Consider the following 20,535-nt stretch of genomic DNA (forward strand, 5'->3'; position numbering starts at 1 on the left):
GGACATATGCAGACAGCCAACAGAAAAATTGTGAGACTGAAATATTCTTGAGGGCTGATCCACGATGTGATTGACAGTGACTCAAATCAATAAGTAAAGGCTCTGGAGCAAAGGATCCTGGGAAGTCCTGCATTTGGAAGGCTGCTAGAGGCTAATGCTGCTTAAATTGGACATGAGCTCAAAAAGTAGAGTAGACATTAAAGGAGCAGAGAGCAAAAAGCTTTCACTTACAGGGTACATAGGAGAGGCTGAGGCACAAAGGGCAGAGACAGCAGATGGAAACCAGCACAACAGCCTCACTTATTGGGTGCGAGTATCATGGCGTAAGCATGGTTCCATTCATTGGGTATGCATCTCTCTTCTAGAGCAATCTTAGGGCCTGATTTAGATTTCAGTGGATGGGTTACTCTGTCACAATGGTGATGGATATCCCATCTGTCGAAATATAAATCCCATAGGAAATAATGGGATTTATATTTTGGCAGACAGGATATCCATCACCTTGGTGACATAGTGACCCATCCACCGAAATCTAAATCAGACCCTTAGTGTTTATAAGTCTCACTTTTTGGAGGACAGATTTTCTCACTTAGAGCAGACATTAGTACATAATCTCTCACATTGAGCACGAGTTTCACACTTTTTCACACTTTCTGCACATTTTATAACTCAGTGCAAATCCCATGTTTTGGGACACAGTGTCGACCAGTGAGCCAGAGTCTCTTCCTGAGATAAAACATCACTCATATGTGGGGATCGCTCAGATGACAGCCTCTGTAATTGTTTGTGAATCCTGAAGAATCCCTTAGCCCATTAAGTACACGCCTCATGCACAGACTCTGTCCTTGGGTGCGGTTTCCACTCGCTGGGCTACAACCTCACCCACTGGATGTCAGTGTTGAATCATATTCTCACTCCCTCAGTCAGTTTCGTACCTTGGCCTTACTCATTTCATGTGAGTGTCACACTTCTATTCAGTTTCACTCATTTCATGTGTATCTGCCTCCCTGGAGTAGTCTTGCTCATTGGGGTGCTAGTGTCACTTATTTATGTAGTCTCACTCTAGGTCATTCTTATTGGTCTAATTGACTTCTATTGACTTGTGGATCAAGGATTCTGGTCCAGGCCCATCACCTCTCACTCCTGTGGACTCATTGCCTTGAGTTCTCTGCTCTGCTCTTCACTGAGCTGGGTAGGTATGAGATTACCACCACAGCTGGAAGGATTCAAGCATCATCCTAGGACAAGATATCAAAAAATACTTCTGCTCGGAACCATCAATGCAAAAGGCTGAGCTTTCAACTGAGAAGATGGGTGCACCCACACATTCTGCCAGTGACCTTCGGGAGTAAGAACTACTTAGAATAGAGAGACAGGAGGGGGAGGATGGATGAGAAGCGACAGCAGCTAGCATGTGGCAAGGAAAAGATAGTTGTTGAAAAAGTCACCAGCCTTGATCCCTACTCATAAGCTAGATATGACACAAATACAGAAATGGCCTGAAGGCAACCAAAGACAGTTGATAAGGTGGCCATGGCCGGTTGGGTTGTAAAGTTGTCAGTGGTCATGTGGGAGGCAGTGGTAACCACAGAAAGAATCACCTTTGATTACCAACACAAGATGGCAGCTGCAATGTGCAGTAATGGTTAAGGGGAGCGTATTTGGATGGTGCAGGTCGTGGGAACAGGGGACACAGAAAAAAACACAAATGAAGAACTCCCCACACACAGTTCCAGCCATGGTGTGTGACAGTTGGCAGGAATGGCCTATGCAATGGTTCAGGATAGCAGAGGGCAGATGATGAAAGGGAAAGATGAATTGGGAACAGAAAAACAAGCATTTGCAATGCAGTGGGTCTTGTGTTTGCTCGAGGTAGAGCTATTAGCATTGTAAATTTCTAACTGCACTGTTCTTGCCACATAAACTAAAAATGAAAAGTAAAACAGTTGACATAAGCGAGCAGATTCAAAGCGCCACAGCTGCCATGAGCTTGAGCGCGAAGGAGAGACACAAAAGAAAAGAAGTTTGCTTGCAGTCAAACGTATCGGCAGATGTGGCAATTATCCATGTAACAGGATCGATGGCCAATGCGGTAACAAAATCACCCCAAGGAGGGACAAATGTAAAGCATTTACCAATGATAAAGGATTTTTGAAAGGCAAGCCTAGGAACGAGTGATAGTAATGGGCGTGGAGTGGGTGTGGTTAAAAGCCCACAGATAGCTTACAACACGTCAAAGCGCTTGCGCACTCAACCTTACAAACCAGCCGTGTCCATTGACACAGTGTGGTGGCATGCAAGGAGGGGTACAAAGAGCTTATAATGTGAGGCTGGGCTGCAGGGCAATAAAAAACAACCTTCCTCACCCATACAAAATGGCATCTTCGAGGTACCTTTATACCTCTGAAGGAAACATTCAAAGATCCTACAAGAAGGGAAATGCTTTTTTTGTCAAAAAATTCCTACAGATTTGTTAAATGACGACAAATTTATTAGCAAAACAACCACTTTTTCTTATGTAAAGCGACATCTGATTGCAGCTAACAGAGCCGTATCAGAAAGGTGTGCTATTGCTCGTGTCCCTGCTGTGTATTGTATTTTATTGTAATCGTATTTATATAGCGCTTACTACCCCTGAAGAGGCGTCAAAGCGCTTTTCGATGAGTAGCACGCTACTCCGGAACCCAACAAGAATTAGTGATGGATTAGTATCGTTTAATAATGAGTACAGTTTTAGTATTATTATGAGTTAATTTGAGCCGTGGATATGAGAGTTTGTTAGTTAGATTGACTGGAGTAATGGAGGGGTGGAGGAGGAAAGAAATCCAGAAGTGTTAATTGGGAGTATATCCTTCATTTACTCAACCCAAAGGCTTGGGATGAATAAAGGGGGGCGGAGGAGGAAGAGTATGTGGAAGAGTTAGAGAGAGCATAGTAGCAGGGTGAGATGAATGCAGGAGAATTTAGTAGGGTTGTGTGGGAGGTCACAGAGGTAGAGTGAGGTTTGGTGAGTTAGATGTGGAGGTGGAGGGAAGAGCTTAGGCAGAGATATTTAGGAGATGAAAGTGGTAGAAGGGATTTGGGATGAGTCAGAGTGAGAATGGAGGATAGTTTGATAGAGACATGACATAAGAGTGATGAGTAGATAAGTGTGATAAGATGAGAGCAGGAATTCATAGAAATTGAACTCGGACAAAACAGAGGTTCTCATCCTTGGGCCCACCCCCTCCGCTTGGGACGACTCATGGTGGCCAGCCTTGCTGGGCACCCCACCAATACCAACCAACCACGCACAAAACCTCGGCTTCATCCTCGACTCATCCCTCTCCATGTCAAAACAAGTCAACGCCATCTCCTCTTCCTGTTACAACACCCTCCGCATGCTTTGCAGAATCTACAAATGGATCCCAACCGAAACAAGAAAAACAGTAACTCAGGCCCTCGTCAGCAGCAGGCTCGACTACGGCAACGTACTCTACGCAGGCATCCTGTCCAAACACCTGCAACGCCTCCGCCCGACTCGTCCTCAACATCCATCGCCACAGCCACATCACCCCCCCTATTCCCCCCCCCAACCTAAGAAACCTACACTGGATCTCCGTCAACAAGAGGATCACCTTCAAGCTCCTCACCCACGCACACAAAGCACTTCACAACACCGGACCAACCTACCTGAACAGCAGACTCCGCTTCTACACCCCCACCCAGCAACTCCGCTCCACCAACCTCGCCCTCGCCTCCATCCCCCGCATCCGGCGCAGATCCTACGGCGGCAGATCTTTCTCTTACCTCGCCGCCAAGACCTGGAACACCCTCCCGTCTGACCTAAGACAGATCCAGGACCTGCCCACCTTCAGAAAACACCTCAAGACCTGGCTCTTCGAGCAGTAGCAGCTGTTCAAAGAAATTTAAAAAGTGGGTAGTAGGAAACAAAAGCCCGTCTTTGTGTGAGAAAGAAAATCTGTGAAAAATTAGCGTACAAGGCATTGTTTGTGTGGTCAATTAACATGAACCCTATCTTCAACTTAGTTTTTATGTGGACAATTTCTACAACCACCAGGCTTGTGTGCCTATGTTTAGGCAACAGCACTTTTTAAAGCACCCACTTTTAATTTTGAATTTATCTGAATTAGTGATGCAGCCAACAGAGCCCGGAAACAAAGAGGAAATCATTGCTCAGTCTCAGCTAGACCGGCATTAAATAGCTCGCCCAGCTCTAGTGAACAGCATTGCTTTACCTCCTGAATTTAGCAAAATATGAAACCTGGCTGTGCACGTCTGTAGCTGGGATGTACCTTCTATTGATGCAGAAGGTGAAGTGGCTTCAAGGCCCAGAAGCTTTAGGGGCTCACTCTTCCAGAGCTGTGCTGTCTACAACACGCGCAATGCCTCAGAGAAATTCAGAGTTAAATGTATGTTTTAGAAAGTGAAATCGCATAAAAAGAGGTGCATAGCTGTGCCGACTAGTGGACTAACCATTGTGTCGTGAGCCCTATTGCATACAAGGAAATGGACCATTTGGCTGCTGTCTGAATCGTAAAATACAGGAATAATCAGGGTTTGGTGGGACCCTCCAGCCTCTGGGACCTTTTGTCACTTTACCTGTTGCACTAATACAAGCCACACCCCTCCTACGGATGTGCACAGCCATTTTTCCACCAACTCATATTTTGCTAATTTCATAATGTGCTCTAGTTTCATGAGGTAGGCTGTTTAATAGAGGGAGGTGAACTACTTAATGCTGGCCTGGCTGTGGCTCAGCTCGAGGTACTCTGGGAATCTCAAGCCCAAAATGAGCCGAGCTTTAATGTGGCTTCCACCCGTCTCCCACGCTCTACCATCATGCACCAAGAATTACATGCAAAGGATAAACCTTGGGTGTCAAAAGGGAAAGAAGTAGGTAGTCACCTAGCGGGTGAAATGTATAATGTGAAACCAAAAAACCCGGTACCGTTCCTGGTTTCCCACTTGAACAAATTGTGTGATCCTATGCAAATATTTTATTTTATAGAGCGTCCTTTTTATTCCTTATCACATATGAGAGCATGTTCATATGCATGAGTTCAGGGTGTGCACTATACAAAAATAATCTGATGCATTAAGGTTATGTTATATTATGCAGATTTGTAGAGTGCGCTACCACCTGGGAAGGTATCCTAGAACTGAATGTGGAACTTCAGCATTTTAAAGAAATACAATTTTTCATATGATGTTTGCTGCATGATTTAGATGCCGACTATTTTCAGGGCTCGGCTCTTGCTCGGGTTTCAGACAGTGCTCAATTTGAGCAGGTGGTTTCCAGTGCTCGGCACCAACACTTCATTTTTACCACAGGATCTTGTGACAGTTTGCCACAAGGGGGCACACTCTCCCAAGTTTAGGTATGAGCACAACAACAACTGTTTATTAGTTTATTATACATAAACAATTACTGATACATGCCACCCAAGCCATTCTTACAGCTTTGGGGGCCTTGAATAGTATTAATTGTCACACTTGTTGGAGTGTGTTGGTTAGCAGTTTTGTTGGTACTGTAATTGGCAGAGCTGGCAGGGGCAAAGGATGATGCACGCTCTAGTGGTCTCCTGAGAAGTGGTTTACAAATTAACCACTGCTTTTAGAGCCCAGTCAGACCCTAACCTTGGCTCTGGCTTGGCTCTCCCTGTTAATTTGTTAGCTCGCCCACCTCTACGGTTCAGAACAGGAAAAATATAAAAACAAAAAAAAGACGTGCACCAATACCTTTTTACGGATTTGCACACATCCATCATTGGCATTTTTTACAAGCAAATATTTAAATACTGTTGCATTTGGTCGCCATGTCTATGAAATGTGTCACTCAGTCATTCAAGTGAATGGAGCACAGGACAGAGAGCCTTACAAACACACGGCTGAAAGTGAAATAAATATCAAACACAAACGACAAAAAGCTAAAGTTTCTATTTATGTACATGTAACGAATATTAATAATAAAGTTCTGTAAATGTTTATTGGCGTTCATTTTTAAACAATTTTCTATTTATTTTTTCGCTATTGGGAGACATTATCATCTATTAAACTACATTAGGTAGATGAAACTACAATTTAAGAGCCACACGTATGGTACATGACTAGATAATCTATTTGAAGAGGACTAATGTTACACCACCTTTTTATGAAATATCATTAAATCTGATGTTGGAGGAGAGGCTAACCTCAAAAAAGAGGGACGCCTCGGACGTCCAAGAACAAAATGATACATATTATTATTGTAAGAAGAAAACCAAGAGAAGTAAGTAAATAAGAAGAGGAAGTACGCATATGGACAATGATGCTCATAATTGAAAAAGTCAATTCATGCTAAAACCTTAAGTTAAAACATGCATTCTATGCAATAGAAATTCCAGCCTGCTTCAGAATATTATGTACAGAAACCATTTAACATCCATTGTTCCATGATGGATGCACTCCCTCCATGAATAAATAATGCAGTTAAAATTACTGAAGGAAGCATGAGGTCAACTGAAACATTTGGGGAAGAAGCAACATAGAATGTAAATGCCTGAGCTCAACATACACAGCTCATAACTATGTAAAATATATGTAAAGCATATTCATTGATGTCATCCAAATGTCATTCATAAGAATGCTTTATAATTATCTGCACTGTGGCCAAGCATGAAGATGATGTGCATGTAATCAATGGACATATATATTCTACCATGCCCAACTGTAGCTCATGTTCCTCAGTCTTGCTACCAGACTCCTGTGTACAGCATCATAAACAGAGACTATGAATTTGGTAAATGGGCCAATCAAAATAAATGAGAGGCCAGATCAGGTTTGACCCCCTACAACCTTCCAGAATTCAAAGTTCTCCACTTACTTCAGAGATTCCAGACTGCTATGGCACCGCTGCGCCTCCTCCTGAAACAGAAACAGACAAGTCAGTATCAGTGAAGAGCCTGAGAAATCAGGACATTAAGGACAGGGAAGAATGTAAACAAAAGTCCTCAAGATGAGGCTGTGGAGATCAGGGTGTTTGCAGCAACAATTGAGACGTGATCAGGTTATACTACTGAACAGCAGGCAAAGAACCAGTGATATCAGAATGTTGTGTACAAAATATCAAGGACCAAAATATCAAAAGGTAAGTACATATAGAGGATGTACAGAATTACTCCACTCAAGCCAAAGCAAGGTCTTCAGGTCGCGGCGAGCAGGGCTACCTTTATGGCCACAGTAAGGTGTAAACGCCAAAAAGCAAGATGGAGGAGGAATAGCAATAGACTTTGTGTTTGTTTTACAAACACTGGCTTAGACTTGAGAAACTCCAGCGGTCTGATCACTCCTAAGCCTAGAAAGGGAGCAGCCTCAGTAGGAATAATAACTGCACCAGTGGGTAAGAGATGAAGGATGCCTGACATATCCTTGACCTCCCCCCCCCACTGCTCCCATATCTTATGACACAGAGACAACAGATCCCCTCAAACTATGCTCTTGATTTTTAGTATCTTTCCATTTCACTAACCTCTTTCCTCTCCTCCTTAAACTCATATACTAGGGTTGTTTCCATTCCTTCTGCTGTTCGAGACTTGCACTATTCTTTATTTTAACATACCTCTAAGGTATTGTTAAAAATAAGAACAATTACCATACAATCAGAATGGCTTCCAGTAAAACAATTTAAGCAGAAACATGTATGTACCATTTAGGCTTTCATCATGAGGCCCCTGGATTTGACCCCATTAAGTCCTCCCTGCCTCCTGGAGTTACCATCGCTGGGGATAATGCTAACTGGGGTGGAGGGGGGGGGATAACATAGACTACAGATGGAACACTGAGGTTCTTCTAGGAAATAAGGAATTCCTGGGTGAATCAGTAATATAGATCATATTCCCTAGTTATTCCACATTCCTCCATGGTATTTCCAGGTTTTGGCTTGAAACTAAACAGATCCACGGTGCTCCCACGGATCTCATAATTCCTTTGGAGTCCTTCACTAGCATTGCCAGCCCATCAGAATTTAGAGGCCACTCATGCGAGCCCTTTAGTGGTGCTGTGGGTTCAATCACAGAAACAGTTATGGATGCAGTCCTCTTCTCCTAATTAAGTCACCCAGGGTAAAGAATCACACTGTGCGTCCCATTCACCATGTTCTGTGCCCAGCAATAATACTCTTTTCCTCACTCAAGTGTTCTTACCCTTCACTTGAACACCTCAATATCATTGTGGTGGACAAAAGCGTAATCTAAGGCGCAAGCTCAGGTGCCTTGGCCTCCTTCCTTTTTTTCAGATACCATAGTTTGGACAGCATCTGCCATCCCAGAGTCAAAGGGCATGTTTTGCCACTCACTTCTGAGTGCTCAGGTACGAGTAAAATACCCACCTCCCTAGTTTGCGAAAATGCTTCTTGATGTTGGTCAACTCTCTTTTCTTTGGTGTAAAAATTTGTATTTTGTGCCCACGAAAGGTGTGTTCTTGCTTGGCTTTCACTGCATCCAGGGTAAAATTTCTCTCTTCATTGTCAGAGATGTTACAAAACTTATGTGGTGCCTCTCCCCTCATTTGACTTGGTCCGTTAGCATCTTTTGACCTAAAGGAGGATCTTCTCCATTTTTAAAACCAGATACACCAGAGTACATTGAACAGCGGATGATCAAGGGTTGTCACATCCTACCCTCTTTTGGCAAGCTTAAAATTGCTGTTGCAGGATAGTCATTTACTTATCTATCACATTTACCTTGTGGTCTTGTCCCTTGCCTCAGTCATCAAGCTCCTTAATCTTACATCTCGGCACTAGCAGCCCTTTTCCTGTAGGGTACCCCCCTGCAAATGCTTTGTCCAATTAAGCAAAGTGGTTAACACAGCAAAAATCAGTCACAAAGAGAGTGGGGGATCAGAGTTCCCTATCTCCTGCCCTCGTTCTGCTCTGGTGAGATATGGGTGGTTGCCCAAGTGTTTCATTTCTATTGTTTTGCTTCCTCTGAGCCCATTCTGATTTTATTCCTTTTCTGCACTGCATTCCCATCATGATGTCAATATTGGAATCCACTCACTTCGTGATTCACATCCACAACCCTGGTGAGGTGCCTGACTTCAAGATGATGGTCTCTTTTCAAGTGGCTGAACTGACCTTCTTATCATTTCTCATCTCACTATTGTGCGTGGACTGTTCCTGACTGGCATAGACCAATTTCCAGCTCATAGTGTCACTTCAGGACCTCCCTTGCTAAAACAGAGTGAAATTGTTATTTGCCTCTATCCATGCACACGTTAGTGCCAGAGAAACTCCTCCAGCTTTGGCACGCAGCCTTGGAAGACTAGGCTGCCCAAAGGGTTTGTGCTTCTGTAGCCTGTTCCTTGCTCAGGCTCCTCATAGCTTTGTTCTATGGGGACAGAGGGCATCAACCCCCATCATATTCACCACCAAGATTTGCTACTGGAACCCATTGGGTGGATCACATGCCTAAATATGAAACATTGCATGCCAGAGTGGTCAGGTTGCCCTCAGATCTGGTCCATCCTTTGTTGTCAAAGTTCACTATGGCACCATCTTGGCAGCCCACGTGTCCTTCAAAAACAGTGGGCCTTATTCACACAAAAGTTCTTCCATGGCTATTTCAATTCTCCAACATTCCCAGACGTATGTCTGGAAAGCTGACTAGATGCAGGTTTCCAGGTGTACTCCTGGGAAGGTCAAGAGACTGTTCACGTGGGCTTCTACTCCCACTGTGCAGATTTGTCAATAGCAGAGAACTCCACAAAGGGGCAATAGATCTCTTGTGCAAATTTAAATTTTTGTCTCTGGAGGAAATATTTTTTGACATGGCAAAAACCTTTCCTCTAAATCGGCATCAAATGTGGAGGTGCTCTGTTCCACTTCCCACGCTAGAATGGGAGTTAGTTCAGCACTGTACTGGGGTATATCTGAACATGTCCAAGGACAATAAAAAGTTTGGGAATGACCACCCATGTAGATGTTTGTGGAGATTCAGAAACTACCACGCTTTGGAACACCCATCTCCCAACAACAGATTTGTATTTATGACTGCAGAGATCTCTTCACTTGTGGGAGACATCTCTGTCCTTGTAAATAAGTTTATGCCTGCTAGAAAATCCCTTTGTAAATAGGTGCTATATTCTAATTATACATTATGATTTATGGGCTATCGCCTTCCAGTATGTTTGTGGTCTATTTTTCTGGATGCGTCTTTGGTGATGACTGCAGTCTATGGTAAAATGTGTACTCTCTTTAGGAGTTTGAATCACAGTAATATCCACCCTACTCATCCGTACCTATAGGTTTTAGATGTATAGATTAAAGTGCCTCAGCTCTAATTGTGCATCACTTTGTTAACCTGGATTAAAGTGCCACCAAACTGTCCTTACCAGAGAGGAGATCAGGCCACTAGTACTGGGCACCAGAGTCCATAAGAAGCCTTTAGAACTCAGGTCAGTGCTCCATACTGACCTCCATCAGAGAGGTGTAAAGTGATAATAGGGTCTCCTTTTTGTGCTCGTTGTAATTCGGCAACTGGAATTATGCAGCACTGGAGGACCAAAATATGTTGTATTATTGACTAAATTGTTCAACAAGAAAATGAAAATTATTGACATAGTGCATCATTCTGTGCCAGTATTTCACCATATTATTATTTTAACACATCTTAGATCTGTCTGAGAAAAGGTTTAACCTTTTCAGTACCAGTTTAACTCCTAAAAGAGAAACCAGCAACTAAACTTTAACGGCTTAACCTTTGCAAAGAATCTGCGTCTTCACAGCACCATGTGTGGCGTTTTTTAAGTAACTTCTGATCTGTTTAACCTGTAATCTGCAAATTATGCGGCAAATGCATTATGTGGTATGTGTGATAAACCCTTAATTATGCGAAAACATTGCAGATGCAGAATAACATAATTCCAATGGCCCTGGTTATAATTCTCCCCTAGTAACGCAACCATCATCTTGATTTTACCATGGCCTTGAACATTAGATTAGACAACCTGTTATCTGATGATGTTCATTATGATCGGCACAAGACCCCTTTTGTGCATGGTGACCTCTATGCTGCCTCTTCTCATATTTTACAGGGCCTCTGTCTCAATTGATGCCTTTGCACTTGGATGCCATGGACTATGGCTGCCACATGAACCACCCTGCCATTTTATTCAAATTGCATCTATTATATTCCAGCACTTTTCCCACCATAAAACTGGCATAAACATACCACATCCTCATGCATACATTGCATTCTAATTTCCTACCCAGATTAAGATGCATTTGCAGAAGGCAATGGACAACCAACCACCCAGTCAAAGAAAATAGAAAAGCCCTTCTGAACAGCCATACATAAGACACTGCAAAGAGTTTCCAAGATCAATTTCATTTTGCATGATACTAGCCTACATAAATCACATCTAAACACTGAGCAAATACTGTACTAACCACACCTAACTACTCTGCCTTTGTATTCAGACACCTCAGCATTCAGTGGAACACACTGAAGGCTCCTAAAAAAGTCTTCTGACCCCTTCACTTACTATTCTACAAATTAACCACTGCTGGTGATCCAGTTAAAGAACCCATTTAAATGTTCTTGAGTTTTCTTTTGCATGCTACCATTGACTCCACAATACACTTTGCAAGGTGTTCAGTTGTTCTTATTTAGTAAGCGAGCCCAAGCATTACCCCATCTAGCCCCACACCACGCAAAGGATCTCACCTGCCACTCGCTGAAGGTGACGACTCTCATCAGGGCATCTTCATGAATATTCAGGAATTTAGTAACAAATGCCGGGACATCAACAGGCCAGCTCCAACTAGCCAGGATCAGTAGTAGAAAGAATGCGGTCCTCATGTCCCAAAAAAACCTGCCAGGAAAAGCCTTATATTTAATTAAACAACGTTTGCTCCATCAATATCAGCCTTAAATAAGCTTCACCAGGTCATGTACAAAAAAATAATATATATATATATATATATATATATATATATATATATATATATATACATATATATAATTAGAACAGTGATCAATGTCAAAGGATAATGAAAAGTGTAAATTCTCCAGAAACTGTTGGGTACACCCTAGGAGTTCCCCATCCAGAGGTGATAAACCCTGGTATATGGCACAAATGTTATCATGTGCAGTGTATATAGGAGCATCTAGCAAACCATAGGTTTAACTGGTAAAAACTGATTAGTAAACATGTACCTTGGTAGCACAGACTTGAAGGCCATTAATGCCCTGTGTCATATTGATGGAGTAGAGAAGACAAATTCTATGTAAATGTGGGGGCTCTGTGCCTCTATGCTCTCCCATTGTTCCACATGCTCACAGGCCCATCACAAGTAAAGGGGTCAATATACTTGGAACCCCATGAGGGCCAATATGTTAACCATTGAGATCAATGCTACAATTTCAGTCTAAACAAATTCTTGTAATGCTGAACTTGTGGACTTGGAGTTAAGTACCCGATTTGGGGTGGGGGCGCCCACACAAAGGATCTCATGGTTGTGGTGGATGGGAAAAGGAATTGTTAACACAGGGATGAAACGAAAGTGTTAAGTAGCAGCATAGGAGTGGATAGGACCAGAAGAAGACATTGCATGTAGGCTACCAGATGACCCCATCATCAGAGACGCTGTAACAAGTAAATTTTTGCTTTTCCAAACAACTGGAATCTAGAACTTTAGTCCAAATTCATTGAATTAAGGTATAGCAGGACAATAACTCCGCAAAGCATTTAGCTGTTAAATGAATGCCTAGGGTGGAGCATGGTGTCCCTGATAGAACAGAGTCACCCGGTTAGCTACTTTGTAGGAGAAATCGGCTAGATTAGAGGGAGAAGAAACTTGGTGATCATAGAATAGAGAAGAAACTGAAATCATCTTTAAGAGTTGGGGAAGATGGAACATAATCATTGCTTTTCAAGATCATAGCAATATATCCTATTCAGTAGGGCAGATTCGCAGCACTCAAACGATGCCAGTGCCTTGAGTTGAATTTACCGATTTTACGCACCCAAGAGAGTGGAATAGAGGCCACTGAAGTAAGATAGATATACACGAAGCATCAAGATATTGTTTCTTTCTCATGATCCATGGCTTTCTGTAAAATCAGAGCAAAGTTTGGAAAATTTTCAAGGTTCTCGTGCAAATGCTCAATAAGAGAAGGGTTGGTGTTCTTTGTGAGAAGAACCACAGCTGTTCTCCTGCTGTATTAGTCTAAGGTAGTCTGACAGAAGTATAACAGCTGTTAAGAGTCACCCTTGCTATGCTGATGGCACTAGACTGAATATGTAGATTCTCTCTAAAGACACCGGTCCAACAAACACTCAAGTATTGCTTCATTTGTAAAGAAAAACGTGCCTGTGCCAAAAGCAAACATGCGGCGGCTGCAATTAAATGTGCAAACATGGAATACTAAGGCTGTGTAATCCTGAAGCCATCTCAGGCCTCTTTAATCCATGTGCAGCCACTCCCTGCCTCTTCAGCTTCTCTTGCAGCTTTCTGCTTTCTACTTTTGTGACGCTTTTACGTTTTTCTCTTCCTCAAGTTTCTCATATGTGTCTTTTGCTCGCAGTAAATGCTTGAGGCAGAACAGTAAGTACCGGCCCTCAAAAATAAGTGATGGTCACTGAAACCACCAGCTCAAATTAAGCACTGCACTCAAGCACACTTCAATGACATGGTGCATCTTGAAACAATAACAAACTAAACTACCAATGCCTAGACAGTTAAATTCAAGGAAATAATAATGTAATAAGCACAAAGTATCCTAAATAGGAAAAATTCCATACAAATCACTGTCTTTAGAAATAACATCTGACCCTTTAAGGTAACTTAAGTTGGAGATTCAAGGAAGGTTCCTGGAAAAGGGATAAAAAGTCAAAAGCAAGAAAAATGGCAAAGAAATGTGATGCACAAAGTAGGAGAATGATACCTCACGCACCGCCTCTACTTCTATCAACCCACCAGACACCTTTGCTCTGCCTCTCTCTCGCACAAGCACCGTGCAACCAGAGCCAGTGGTTGAGCCTTTCCTACATCGCAGCAAAGTCCTGGAACAACCTCCCCCTCCACATTAGGACCTTCAATTCACTGATGGAATTCCAAAAGGCGAAGAAATGTCTCTTCGAGTAGCACTCTAGTCCCTCCACAGACCACTGCTAGACTCAGTTGCTACCTGCTTAGTACCGGGATACCCTTGCGGGTGATAAGCTGTGCTCTACAAATCCACTAACATAACATCGGGATCCCAATTCAATGAAGCATCAGTCAACGCTCAGGCTCAACGGGTGCAGCTTCTCAGGTTGTAAAGAGTCATGTACACACAGCAGTCTAAGACATAAAGCAGGAGTGCAATGAGCCTCCAGAACTGTCTCTAAAGAGATGGAAAGCACTGGTAGGCAAGATTACTGCGTAGAAGGTGTATGACACAAATGGTATCATGAACTGTGTAAATAGGAGCATGTAAACCTGTACGTTGGATTTGAAGGCCATTCATGCCCTGAGCCAGAGATGAAGAAGTGAGGACACAGCTTCTATGCCACTGTGTGGGCTCAGTTTCTCTGCTCTCTTCTTTTGTTCCACATGTTCACAGGGCCATCACAGGTAAAGGGCAGAGGTGGCTCTTTGCCTAAAGCTCCATGCTTTTTAAGTCTGTGGTCTCCTGATGTAACAAGTTATTGAATGACAAAACAGAATGCCTAAACTGTTCCTTCTTGATCCAGCAACCTCACAAAGTGGCTCTCAATACTGCTATTTTCTGTTTCCCTAGGATATCTGTCTTCTCATTTATGACGTGGACCTTGGATCTGGAAACAAGGAGAGGCCCCACAATTATTTTTGCCCCCGGCCCCATCAAACCTGACAAACCAAAGAACAGTACTGTCTTACCTCAACAATGTGGTAAATAAATTCCAAAACCATCTGCCAACAACAGTGACCAGAAACTTGATAACAAGAAGGAAGAGCAGGGCATGCCGATGCAGCCACTTCTTCTGCCGCAGCTGTTCGGAGTCCCCTAGAGCACGTAAGGAGCCGAAGAAGGAGGCTTTCGGGGCAGAGGTGCCATCCCTTCCATGGGCAAGAGATTCAGCACTGCTGCTGCTGCTGCTTCCAACCTCTCCTCCTGTGAAGACAAACGCCACGGGTTGATCCAAGAGGCACAGTCATAGGGTGGACTGGCCTAAAGAATAACTACTGGAGTTGTCTAGCCATAGGGAACCATAATACTCGGCAGGCTGCACTAAATTATGTGGCATTAACAACAGTGCCCCTGAAACAACCTTGAAATTGCATGACTAGTAAAACAAAATATTTTCATTGCCAAGACAGCATAATTTTTTACACCTGGTTTGGACTTTATTCACATATTTAAGTTTTTGTTAACTGCTATAGATAAAACCCCTTCTCCCCAGCCTATCAATTGCACATGTTAATATAATCCGGAAAAAATTGTCATATTTTTAAAGGCCAAATAAAGCAATCAAAGGCACTTTTTTAAAGCTTGTGTGGTGGTTGAGCTAAAACAATTAAGAATCAAAAGGTGGAAGATGGCGATCCATATTTTGGTCAAAAAGCTGTGACCCTAGAATGGCATAAGTCCACTGGATATGACTTTAGTGATGAAGGGTTTCTTGTAGACTGTGCTATTAAAAGTCTATTAAGGGATGAAGAAATAAACAGGCTGGCTGTATTGAGAGTGGCTGTGTCCTGCCAGCACCCCAGAGGCAGAATTTAGGATGGTTTAGCTCCATAGGGACTACAGACACCAGGATCTGGAGACAGCACTTAATGACCTCATATGCAGGTGAAAATCAACCGTCTGAAAAGCCAAAATAATGTCATTTTCATAGAATGCTCTTGAAGCATCATGTCCTTGTCTAGGGCAGTGTTGTCTGCATTTGCAGGAGACAAATTGATAGTAGGGAAGTGAAGGCAGGTCAACACAATGATTTGGAGAAACAGTAGAGTACCTTCTAAACAGTTACAAAGTTTGAGCAACGTTTGCATCTCCCTCTTCCTGATTTATCTCTTTAGGGGCGAAATCCCTTTGATTTGGGACGTTTAGGCAAATGCAGCTCCAGCCATTTCTCAGTTCTATAGGATGGAAATATAGGCACTAAGGTTGAGTCAAAAGGGTTGGTAAGGTTGGAAGGGTCATTCAAATTAAAGAAGTTAGAGCAGATCCGAGTAAAAAGGCTAACATTGCCCCTCCATGAGTCTGGTGGGACTGGTAGTATTTCAGGGAAGTACTTGATGGCTATTGGGCAGAGAGAGGCCCTCACATGGGCAATGGGCAAGCATGGACAAAGGTAGACTCTTGTTGCTCAGCCATATTGAACGATGGTCTCTCAAGTTGAAGTAATAAAAGTCTGGCGAGAGTAGCTTCATGAGCTACTTAATACAAATGCACCAGTTCACCATGACTCACTGCTACAGGCTGAGCTTTTTTATTTTTAGGAATATTTTCCTCTCGTCCTCTTGCCAGCTTTTCATATCCTACCCCTAAGTTCTATGCTGGACTCTGGTATGGTTGATCTTCTGTGCTCCTCCACTGACCTTCTGCCAGCCACAGAAGTGAGCAATTTCAGAGCTGCGTCTTCATTTCAAAATAATTTTTTTCCTATATCATCAATGCTTTAAATGGGAAAAATAGGTGCAGGTACTCATCGGATTGAGCTAGGGGTGTGGCCAGTGGGTGGCGCTATGGGTGGGGCTAAGGGTGGGACGTGATAGAAGGACACTTCTCCCATCTGCTGAATCTGTTGAGTATTCCTTTGGAGCTTGGATTGTCCTTGTTAGTGTATCTATTTACCCATATGTGCAGATTTCCACTGCACATGTGGCATAACACGTAGTTATTCACCTACTAAAAATGTATGCAGCCCATTGCACGTAGTGACGTTATCCTATGCTGTGTGGTCTTTGGCAAGAAGTCTGTGCACTCAATTCAACACTGTGTCTGATCTTGAGCCATTGTTGTGTTATAGGCCATCACTTAGTGATATTGGACCACCAGTTTACTATCTTGCGCCGGTGATGCGGGGTCTTAGTTCAGCTATGTCTGACCTTGCCTCTGCCATTTCATGTCTTTGCTCAGTGCCTTGTTCTCCAGAGAGGACACAGACTACGAAAAGATCAGGATAAGCTCATGAAGAGTGGCACTTACTGCCTAATGGCATACATACAAAAACTTGTGAAATAGGAGGGAGACTTTTAGCTTAAAAGTATATTCAAACTTTCTCAACTTTTTTCCTTCATTCTCAAGAAGCTAACAGAAAATAAAATTGTAATGTATTGCTCTAAAACAAACTGAGGTATTCCCAATATGGAACCATGCACACAATGGGGGCTGTAATGTATGTGGTCATGGTCCTCCACCTATCTTTACAATATGGAAGGAGATTGAGCGGGAGGTCCAGGCACAGCAGCTTCAATGTGCCCACTCTCAGACTACTGCTTTCCTATTTATCTCTTTAACCAGGTAATACCAAACAGCATCTATGTAATCCTGGGCACCGCCCCTCCTTTAGCACCATAGTTTTCAAGGGATCCTCATTTAAAGGGCTAAATCTTCATTTTCTCTTATACTCAATAGGCATTTTCATGCAACCTATTCTATTTATATGGAGTGGCCAGATCAGACCATGTGAAAGAATCCTCAGAATGGCTTTGACAAATTGAAAACCGTGTACATTGATTATCACTGTGGGTGATGTTCGGCCTGCATAGTGCTGTAGGCCAGCATTATGTGATCTAAGCACTGTGGGATATTGGATGTGGTAGTATAGGAAGTTAATTTGAGTCATTGCTGAATAATGGACAAGTACTGTATCTTATTGGGTCTGCAACAGGTTAATGGAGCGGGGGAGAGGCAAAGATTGGTGTGACCTGTGCTAGTTCATGGTTTTTAGGAGCGATGGAAACCAGTCAACTACAAACGTTGTTAGGCTTCCAAAGGGGGCTGTCAAACATCTCAAATATCCCTCTTTATGGGCCCTGTATCCACCACCCCAGAGGTGGCACAGTCAGGCACGCTCATCTCACCTGGTCTTCTTTCATCCTTAATATGGGATCAGGAAGTGAGTAGGTAAGTATTCTAGGGTAGATCCTTCGAAACAACATGGGAGTTTTATTATCTCAGCTCGGTTGTGCCTCAAGATGCCATCAATACTTTGAACAGTATTACAAGTCATGCATTCCTGCTACCACACTATAGAATACATACCATCTTCTACTCTCTGCTTGGACCCACCGATCTTCTAGGAACTTCTAGGGTCCTGGTTCTAGCTATACTACGTAACACATGGAAATATGTTTGAGGCCTCAGATAACCAAGACTGACTGAGCCGTGGTGTTTTCTGACACTGTAGGAAACTCAGCACACTCAAATTAGTAATTTAACATAGGTGTGTTGCCCACAGAGAAAGGGCAGCCTAAGAAAAGAACTCAGTGGATACAACTGACTGATTCTGCAAGTCTATCTGCTGGCTTAACATGTCTTGGAAAAAAATGCCCAGTTCATACATTGCTTATCTTTAAGATTTGTACAATGACTACATAGAGCAGGAGCCTTAACTCATAACCTACTCAGCCCCTTTAACACAGCCATGCTAGAGTCTTTTCATTGCTGTCCCCTGATCCCCCCACTAACACATGTGTGGCCCATAATCCTCTATCACCTTAACTCAAGACAACAGAAAAATAGCTGCAAAAAAAGTCACAGATCTGTCCTTCTTCAGCTCCTGCCTGAAAATGAACCCCACCTTAACAACCCCTGTTCATTTTTAGGCATGGTGAGAGACAGCTTTAGCTATCTCATGAGTCTTAAAACATAAAATCCATGCATAAATAAAAAATATTATTACATATGTATGGGGCTTTTACTCAACCCTCTTCATCCACTGGTCTGTTCAACGACCATTCCCAAATCTGCTTCCACTCACCACAACAGATAGCATGGGTAAAGGGTCAGCTTGTGAACGTTACTGGCTATCTTGCACTCTGCGTGATGGCGTTTTTCCTGATTAAATGAGCACATTTGCCTTACAAAGTGCACCTCAATACCAGGCTAGTGGGCCAACACTAATTTCGCAATGTTTTTTTTTCTTTCCATTTTTTATCCATTTTTCAGTGATTATGTGTGTTTAAAATAGGTCTTCAGGTTACAGTAAATAAAGGCTAAAAGCAGCTTGTCCTTGCACTAATGAGAATCATACCTTTGTGTGCTGTGTATTAACCTAAAAACTGGTTCCAAACCAATTCTAAGTCACCTGCCTCATAGGGAGCACCTGCACTGTTAAATCATATGCAATGGTAAATTATGTTTCTAATTTAAATGTATCATTATCATATCTTGTGGTCACCACATATAGGAGCATGTTTTCTTTTTTTGTGTCATATGACTGCCATATTCCTTTTTGAATTAACGATTGTTCCAGCTTGACTAAGACCACACCTAATGGCTTTGCCAATACTCGTTCAACTAGTGCAGTCTCTTGATGCCATACTGGGTTTATTTATTTGCATTGCCCTAAGTACTCATATATTCTCATGTGCGCACACATTCAAACAGAGGTCCGATCAATCACGCATACACCTACAAAGCAATCCACACACTTCCTTCAAAATATCCTCTAAGGGTGTCCGGATTCTCTCTCTCTCTCTTTCGCATCCACACAAATGCACACACAATTAGGTAAACACTCACGAGCAGTCAAACCCTCACACAAATGTCTCACAGGGGATCAAAGACCTTTTTAACTCCTTACCTCCTGCAGCTTCCTTCATTTCTGCTCTCAGCGGGTAGCCTGGAATCCACTGTGTGCACTAATGCACATGATGGTGCGAATGTAATTGACAAAGCAGGGCCTGCTCTGTCAAGCTCAGCGGGAAGGTGATATTCTTAATACCCGCCAATTTAAGACATAATGCAAATGAGCTGCTGCTGAACGGTTCAGCAGGGGCTCAGCACAGGACTACAGCTGGCGCTTTAGCTGGGAGGGTGTCCTGGCGACAAGCTCCACCTTGACAGCCTCAGCATCACTAGAAATAAACAGGATATCAGGAGCCATGAGTACCGGTACTCTCCTTGACGGTGGGAAGTGCCAGTACTTAAAGGGATATAATTAAGAACTGCCGGTACTCAGTACCTGTGAGTACCGGCCCATTTAAAGCACTGTATATGATGCTCAATTTGCCTGGTTTAAGACTACTCCTGCTTGCACGTCAGCCTCAATGAGCTCTCCTTTGAACAACTACAAAGGCCTTCTCCTTGCCTCTGTAGCCAGAAGCTCATCAGGAAAGAAGGGCAGAGCACTCCTTCCCCTTGTTAGTGTGTCCTTTAGGGCAGACTTCAGAATCATATCTCTCAGGTGCTCATTTCACTTTGTCATCATTGTTAGGCTCTCTTTTTAATATTCCCGCTTTTTGGGTTAGTACCTTTTGTGGATACCTGTAGTGAAACTTACCTGTGGTTGTGTCAGAGTGTCTGGAATGTATCCATTTATTTATTTAATATCTATCTATTTTATTAGCATTTC

General features: G+C 42.9%; 1 protein-coding gene across 1 annotated transcript in view; it reads right to left on the minus strand.

Annotated features, from left to right (window-relative positions):
• LOC138246855 (SUN domain-containing protein 3-like) overlaps positions 1-20,535 on the minus strand; it is a 73,486-nt gene that overhangs the window by 24,539 nt on the left and 28,412 nt on the right. Inside the window, exons 3-5 of the mRNA XM_069201610.1 lie at positions 14,885-15,119; positions 11,706-11,853; positions 6,866-6,906 (exon numbers count right to left, since the gene is read on the minus strand). Of these exons, the coding sequence (XP_069057711.1) occupies positions 6,866-6,906; positions 11,706-11,853; positions 14,885-15,119 (424 nt within the window). The remainder of the gene's footprint in view (positions 1-6,865; positions 6,907-11,705; positions 11,854-14,884; positions 15,120-20,535) is intronic.

Source organism: Pleurodeles waltl, chromosome 7, assembly GCF_031143425.1.
Source record: "Pleurodeles waltl isolate 20211129_DDA chromosome 7, aPleWal1.hap1.20221129, whole genome shotgun sequence".
Taxonomy (NCBI): domain Eukaryota; kingdom Metazoa; phylum Chordata; class Amphibia; order Caudata; family Salamandridae; genus Pleurodeles; species Pleurodeles waltl.